General features: G+C 30.9%; 1 protein-coding gene across 1 annotated transcript; it reads left to right on the top strand.

The window, feature by feature from the left end:
* The first annotated feature begins 5,930 nt into the window (after nt 1–5,930).
* On the top strand, nt 5,931–7,140 carry LOC127087391 (inorganic pyrophosphatase 2). The gene is made up of 3 exons (XM_051028273.1): nt 5,931–6,178; nt 6,263–6,586; nt 6,673–7,140. The coding sequence occupies exons 1-3, from the start codon at nt 6,035–6,037 to the stop codon at nt 6,994–6,996; spliced, it is 792 nt and encodes a 263-aa protein (XP_050884230.1). The 5' UTR covers nt 5,931–6,034; the 3' UTR covers nt 6,997–7,140.
* Nucleotides 7,141–8,374: the final 1,234 nt, after the last annotated feature.

The following is an 8,374-nucleotide window of genomic DNA, read 5'->3' as shown; positions in this document are numbered from 1 at the left end:
ATCTTAGAACTTTGTAAACAATCTTGTCTCATCTTCCTCTAATGGTTTCTTCTTAATTATAGGATAAGGCGGTTTGATCTAATCAGGTGGTTCTGGATTGGGATCATTAAGAATCGACTTCTTAGTCCTTCTACAAGGGGAGTTTGTATCTATTAATTATTCAATGGTGACTCCTCTCTCCTCTTGGTCACCCAGATTTTTACTCTCCTCTGTTTCAGTCCCCACTTCTCCCTTTTTTATCAAATCCTCTTCCACTATTTCATCTTCACCCTTGTTGGTGATCATCTCGAAACCTGTTTCCACGGCTTTGCAAGACTCATTTTTAGGATTATCTACGGTATTACCTTTAAATCTTCCACTCGAGCCATGTAAGGAAACTATTTGTCTAGATAACTCACCAATCTGCACGTCCATATAGACTAACATAATTAAAAACAAATAAAAAATAAAATAACATAAAACTCCCTACAGGGGTTGCAAACAGGCATGTCTGTCCTGTTTAGACTTGCCCCATAAAATCCTAGAGTAAAACCGGGCGAGGTGGAATGAACATAGTTAGAGGTACGAGGCTAAAACCTTGGTTAGCCTGTAAAAATCTTAGGGCATCTCGGGCTAGGCCCGTAGGCACTCCATCTTTTAGGCCTAAAAATGAAACTATTTATATTAATGCTTTCACCTACAAAAGCCTACAAAAAATGAGGTGATGGTGGGGAGGATACATTAGAGGGTGCATTCCTAAACCCTTGGCCCACCCCGTACTAAAGTGCGTGCAAAATGGGCATGTACAATGAGTCAGGCCCGTTTTGCCACCCTTAACTCCCCACATGCTTAAACCAAACATTGTCCCCAGTGTAAAAGGAGTAAATAGGGATAAGGAAAAGGAAAGCTCACAAAACCATGGAAGATGAGGTAAATACCCTAGGATATGTGTCAGTTGAACATTGCACTCATCATATCATTAATATGGTTCAGCATTTGTCATTTCCTTATCTATTAGGCTTACGTCCTTGCTTGCCACTCCTGATTGCTCTCTTGGTGCTCTTCATATCTTTGGGTAGGAAAAGGTAGTGGAACATTGAAAGATAATGGGATAGGCTCATCATAATATATGCACATCTCATCATGATCCAAGGTACGATAATATGAATTGTTGGGATTGCAAACTGATGTCTTTGTTGGGTTGGGTAAGGAAACTGACTCCTCACGTCTAACTAGAAGCTTATAAGAGTTGTCTGATTGGGAGACAAGTTGCATTTTTGTCAAAGCTTCCATGGAAAGACAGAAAAACAAAGAGTTATTAGAGTGACCTTTGATCATATACCACATAAAAAATAATTTTCTCAGGCTGGTGAATCCAATGTTATCTTCTCTAACAAATATGATGTGTGCTAACATCTTTTGGATATACTTAAAATAAAGGTTTTTAATGAAATAGCTTTTGGCCATAACAGATTTATACCAAAATTTACTCATATCAAATCCCCGAGGAATAATCCCTCAACTGACAGTTTATAAATCTTAAAAAATTGAGATATGTTTTCCATTTCCTATTCGAGAATGCATCTTCGAAAAATACCACCTATCCCTCGCTTGAAAAGCATAGGTTCATCCCAATAATAGTATTTTAGGTATGAAAATAATTTCTTCATTTGCTGATAATTTAAGCCTAAGGGTAACACCTCAGGTGCTAGATAGTTCACAAAGTCAATGTACCGTGGCGCTTCATTTTGAACCAAGGAAAATAGTTGATCATATGAAACTAATCATTAAGTGGTAACTCATTCCTTTTTTTTTTTCATTTACTCTCGAATGATGATATACAGCTACATTTCCTTTTCCTTTCTTATTGTGGATCTCTAAATATCTATTTGGTTTAGCTTTTGGAAGAGCCAAAAGAAATTCTGGAAGTGTAGAATTGATTTTGCAATGATTTTGAGGCGTTTGGTTCTTCTTAAGTAGAATCTATTATACCTCCATATTGATTCAACTTGAAGTTACACTTTGTAACTTTTGAATTTAAACAGGATTTTTTCACTGAAAGTTGTTGTTCGACTCACTTTTACATAAATGTATCTAAACTTAAATCACTTTCCTTCCAACTCACTTTTAATCATAATCAATTCTACAAAATCAATTCACTCTGAATCAATTATCCTCATTACATAACCAAACATACACTAAGTCAAATTCTTGGAGAAGCAATATCTAACAAATTAATTATTGTTTTGCATTCTTTTTATTCACAAGGTACTTTATTCTTGTATGATCTATGTAAATTATGATTTTCAATCCTACTTGGTACAATTAGAATTTATCATAGGAAAACTACATCAAATATTTCCTTCTTAGTTGTTGCATAAGTTATCTGAACTTCCTCTAAGGTTCTAATTGCATAATAAATAACATGTCCCTTCTTATCTTATATATGTCCTAAGAAGACACCTAAAGGAAAAATTGCTAGCATCGTACATGATCTTAAAAGGAATACTCTAGTTATGAGGTTACATAGTTTGGGCATAGATCAGGGCTTCTTTAAGGTTGTGAAAATATTCAAGGCATAATTCATCAAATACAAACTCTGCCTCCTGTCAGCGGTTTAGAAATCTTAGAGGAATCCATGATGAAATGATAGTAGAATCTCACGTATCCAAGGAAACGACTTACTTCTCTTATTGAGGTAGGAAATGTAAATTTTTCTATCACTTATACTTTTTCCTTATCTACCTCAATACTTACTTCACAAGCTAGGTGTCAAAGTAACATACCTCATTTTACCATGCAATTTCATTTTTCAAAATTTAGCGCTAGGTTTTCCTTATCTACCTCAATACTTATTTTGAAAACTAAGTGTTCAAGTACTTCCACTCTCCCAAGCACTCTAAAAGGTATAAAAATCAACCACACTCTTAAAATCCTTTACGACAATCTAAAACTGTACAATACTAGCTCATTTCTGTTCAATGATGATTGGTACCCACTTTATGAAATCTAGAGAAATCATGCCACAAAACTCTCCACCAATGCCAAAAAAGCCATTTGTTGTAACAAATATGTTACCCGAGACTCATATACTTTATAATCTTTGTGCCCATTCAATTCTTCCTCGAGTTGGAAGTTATGGAAAAAAACACTAACACTGGCTTGTTAGTGATTCATCATCTTGTTGAACAAACACCATTAAACTCGAGGATTTTATCTTCTCAATCATATCAGAAATGTGGCTTTAACTGGTAGAAGTTCCTCATGTGGAATGGTTCTCACAAAAAAAACTATTCCTTTTAAAAAAAATCTCTTTTAACATTAAAACCTCATCCCTTTTACCTTCAAGTCATGAATAAGTCCAAAATATCACGCATGAACATTCAAATTCCTAACAAAATCCTTGCTAAAAGAAAAAACGTCATCCAAGTCCTTCACCATAGATGTTCCTACAAAAATCAATTCATACCTCAGCTCCTCTAATTAAGGAAGAATCGACCATATACATGTATTACAATACCATCAATACTCATGAGGATAACACAAGATTTATTGAGGACTCATCAATTATTCTCGAGGATAACACACGTATCTTTAAGGGTCCACTTAGTCCTTCTAAGGAACAATTGGGTCTCTTTGAGGGCCAAGATAAAACTCTTCAAGAAACTGAACTACCTCATTTTAATGCTTCCTCAAATCACTCTCTTCTACCATATTCTAACATACCTGATATTAACTTGAATCCTCCTCTTGAGCAAATTACTGACTTCCGTGCGATTAGCTGGATGAACTTTTGTTCAACCACAATCTCTTCTCAAACCTATATCGAATCACTTCTCAAGTGGTTTTGATCCTGAAAATGAAATTCATGATAAAATATTTTTTGATTTTGTTGATCACGTGTTTATTCCTCAAATGATCTTCAACATCAAATTTTTGGAAACTATTTTCCTCAAAGTCCATCTCCAGTTTTCTCATCACCCAAAAATTCCAAAAATAACTTTGATTCTGCTTTAGAGGCCTTTCTTTCAACCACACCCCTTCTCGTGACATTTCGTTTTACTTGTCTATTTTACGTTATTGTCAATTCTAACTCACCAAAATTCAACTTAATAAAAAAAGATATTTAATAATATTCACAGTTTTCAAATTTAATACTTAAAAATATTTATTATTTTAGATATTTGCAACAATTTAATATATTTGTTAAAATCACTACCAATAATTAATTATTTTTATTTCATTCATTTATTTATTTATTTCATCAATTTAATAAAATTTTCAATTTTCAATTATTCCACTCTATAAATAATAATTATCTTATTATATATTTTTAGAAGACATATATAAGAGATTGAGATCCATGTTTTTTTCCTTCTCAATTTTGTTTGAGAATTCTCTCATCTTTAATTATTTAGGTTGGTGTGTAGTTTTACCTTCGGAATTTTTTTCATCTAGGATTAGAAGGTATATCTTATAATTTGATTGATTTGGAAATCTCATAGTGATACATTGTTCTCAACAAACTCGACTAGACTAGAGAATTATGTTGGGAGAATTTTTCACTAAGAAACATTGAATTTGTGGGGCTTCTTCTTTAGAGCAATATCTTTGTGAGAGACACACCACTTTAAGGTGATAGGTGAGTGGGTTCTTTCATTTATAAATGGTCAAGTCTCCACATTACCAACCAACCAATCCTTGAACCGCCTAGAACGTTTTTTATTCACCACACTGACACCGTTGACTTTCGATACAAGTAAGCCGGTCCCTTTCAGAAACCAAAGGCTTATGATACACCATTTGTTGGGAGAATTTTTCACTAGGAAGCATTGGATTTTTGGGGCTTCTTCTTTAGAGCAATATCTTTGTGAGAGACGCGCCACATATTCACCTAAAACCTTAAGGTGATAGGTGAGTGAGTTCTCTCATTTATAAATGCTCAAGTCTCCACATTACCAACCAATGCGGGACTATTATCCATACTACTCATACTTGATACATTCTCAACAAATTCTATCTTACATCCCGAGCTAATAGAAGCTTGAATATCTTTGACCTCCATTTAGCGTGTTCTTATTATTCCGTTGGAGATTCATGATTGATGAGGTGGAACTTTGTACCACTTTGGCACTTACTAGTTGTGTTTTTTTATCTCTTATGTTTTATAGTTTTTGTCTTTACGTCTCCTTTTATCTATATATATACTCTATTTGTTTTTGAAAAGAAAAAAAGAAATTATGAATGGGATAAACAAATATTAAAAGATAAATGTGAACGATGGAATGAAAAAAATAATTTTTTTAATAAAAAATTATTTTTCTCTATTTTGATTAGATAACCATAAATGGAGAAAGGTTAAAATAAAGATTTTGCAAGCAATTTGTTTTCGTAGATACATATAGTAATAAATGATTCGTGTTATATAAAAATACAAGCTGACAAAGTTATCTTTAGATGTTTGTTCACCTAATAATAGAAATAAATTTTAACATTAAATAAATAATTTTTAATATAAAATAACAGATAAATACAACCTATTTTGATAGTTGCAAGATTAAATGCAGAACCTCTTTTTTTTAAGAAACTCAATATAGCATAGTTATTAAATTTAAATTTGAACTTTACCAACAAAAAAAATTAATTTTGAATTAGAATGTAAGTGAAATATTCTTGTAGACAATGAAAGTGGATTTCATATGTGGCCAACTACACTAACTAATTCCCAAAAATACTTCTTTTTTTCACAACATCTCAGCCATCCCTTTCGTCATCAACCTAAAATTCCTCACATCCAACGGTTGTAATTTAATTTGATTAAGAATCTAAACCAGATATTCTAATATTCCATTGCCATTGGAATTTCTTTTTTGAGTTAACCTTCACATTCACGCCTAATATTATTCACTATAAATACCCTTTCATTTATTAAGTATAAACACAAGAAAAAAAAACAATTTTCATAGCAGTTTCAAATACCTATTAAGAATCAAATTCTTGGGAATATTTTTTTTTCTAATTGTTTATCTTTCTCATTCTCTTTGTCACCATTATTATGGCTAGTAGTAATATTGTAGTGGTTTTCGACTTTGATAAAACCATAATCGATTGTGACAGTGATAATTGGGTTGTTGATGAGTTAGGTTTCACTGATTTGTTCAATCAACTCTTTCCTACCATGCCATTCAACAATCTCATGGTAACTTTTTCATTTCATTCAATATTTATTATATTACATAAATAATTAGTTCTTAATTTTCATTTATTTGTTTTTGATTTATAGGATAGGATGATGATGGAGCTTCATTGTAATGGAAAAACAATTGAAGACATTGTTGAAGTTTTGAAGAGAGTTCCAATACAGCCTAGAATGATCCCTGCCATTAAAGCAGCCAATGCTTTAGGGTGTGATCTGAGGATTGTTAGTGATGCAAACACGTTTTTCATAGAGACAATTCTGAAGAACTTTGGAATTAGAGAATGTTTTTCTGAGATTAATACTAATCCAGGTTATGTTGATGAAGAAGGAAGATTAAGAGTTTTGCCTTATCATCATCTCAACCAACCTCCTCATAGATGTAACCTCTGCCCTACAAACATGTGCAAGGTTTGTGTCTAATATTTATCTAAAATTGCGGTATTAAGTTAGATAATATTATAAATTAATTAAATTTTAATTGACATGATTTTCAGGGTCTAATAATAAATAGAATCCAAGATTCATTTTCATGTGAAGAGAATAAAAGGTTTATATATCTTGGGGATGGTAGTGGAGATTATTGTCCAAGTTTGAATCTTAAAGAAAAAGACTTTGTGATGCCAAGGAAGAATTTTCCTGTATGGGATTTGATTTGCAAAGATCGTTCTCTTGTTAAAGCTCAAATTTATGAATGGGGTGATTGGGAAGAACAAGAAAAGATTTTGCATCAATTAATCAACAAAATTTCAATGGAAGAAAGTGCTCTATTCTTTTCTGCTCATGAACCTTTGCCTAAAGCTCTACCTGTTATGCTATAGTATGCTTTACTTTAGTTTAATATATTTGTAGAAATACTTTAAAGTTTTTTAATTATCTTTCTTGTTTTACTTTCGAATTGATTTTAAATTTTTCTTTCATAAATGTTATTTTATAATTAAATACAAATTTTAATTTCTCTCAAAGTTATGTATATTTATTAATCTCTAATGCAATTCTGTCTTTAAATTACATATGTATCACCAAGCTTAAGAATGCGGTTGTTTTATGATTTTTGAAGATGGTGGGGTGTTAAAGAATTTTCATATGATCTTAAGATATTTTTACAAATGGGAGTAATATTCAGGTTTCAATTTAGTTTTGTAAAGTGAAGTTAAATTCAATTATTTTTGAAAATATTTTGATGAATAAGTTACTATGAATCATTTAAATTAATTATTTTATTATTTATATAAAATTTTAAATTAATTATTTTATTATTTATATAAAATTTTAAATATTAAAATAATTTAATTTTGTTATATTTTTTCAATATAATCAAGCTACACGTAAATCATTTTACCTGTTTTTATAAAAAAAACATTTCTTTATTTAAATTTATTTTTATTAACGGATTATTATATAGTACTAATTTTATTGAAAACATAATAATAAAATAATTACACAATTGTAATTAATACAAATTATCAAAATATATTAAGAGATTAATTACTATACACTCTCAGTGTAAAAAGATTTACACTGTCGATTCATCACCATCACCCGTTTGCATTACTTTATAGGTTTTTAAAAATAAAAGTCAAACTTATTTCAATATTCAATGTCTAAGATTATCTGACGGTTTTTACACTGTCAGTATATTTCAATTAAATCCATATATTAAATCGTTTTCCGTTATGAAATAAATTGCTGGTGTGATTGAAATGTTAATGGGTTTTGGCTCGACCCAACTCGTGCATTTATTTCCCATTTGAAACAATTTTTAAATGTAATAACATAATACTAATAAATAGTCAATTTATAATAAAAAAAATCACTTTCTAAGAGTACAAAGTTAACAAAATTAGGGGTGTAAAAAGAAAAATTAGAATAGATGGAACAATTAGGATTTTAATAAGAAGAAGAAAGAAAAGAGAGTATTATTGAGGAAAACTGAACAACAAATGTATACTTATGTATAGACAATCAAAGTCCAAGTCCAAAATATACAAAGTTATATTTTGCTTCGACACAACAATTATATATTGTATTTGACTCTGTCGAATATAGTTGATTCATACTACTTCGATACAGTTGAATACTAGCTTCATTTTGCTATGTTCAATTATTTTGAGCTCTTAGAGCAACATCTCTATTCATGCTGCTTGACATGTTGCATATGATGCAGCCACATACTCAACTTCATATGATAACAACCGC

Source organism: Lathyrus oleraceus, chromosome 5, assembly GCF_024323335.1.
Source record: "Lathyrus oleraceus cultivar Zhongwan6 chromosome 5, CAAS_Psat_ZW6_1.0, whole genome shotgun sequence".
Taxonomy (NCBI): Eukaryota; Viridiplantae; Streptophyta; class Magnoliopsida; order Fabales; family Fabaceae; genus Lathyrus; species Lathyrus oleraceus.
Note: the sequence above shows the minus strand (reverse complement) of the source record. Positions and strands in the feature narration are given on the sequence as shown.

What these genes read in the sequence shown, in the direction of transcription:
- LOC127087391 (XM_051028273.1), top strand. Translation starts at nt 6,035, where the DNA reads ATGGCTAGTAGTAATATTGTAGTGGTTTTCGACTTTGATAAAACCATA. An exon ending in TGCCATTCAACAATCTCATG is followed by an intron (nt 6,179 to 6,262) that starts GTAACTTTTTCA and finishes TTTGATTTATAG; the next exon opens with GATAGGATGATGATGGAGCT. An exon ending in GCCCTACAAACATGTGCAAG is followed by an intron (nt 6,587 to 6,672) that starts GTTTGTGTCTAA and finishes CATGATTTTCAG; the next exon opens with GGTCTAATAATAAATAGAAT.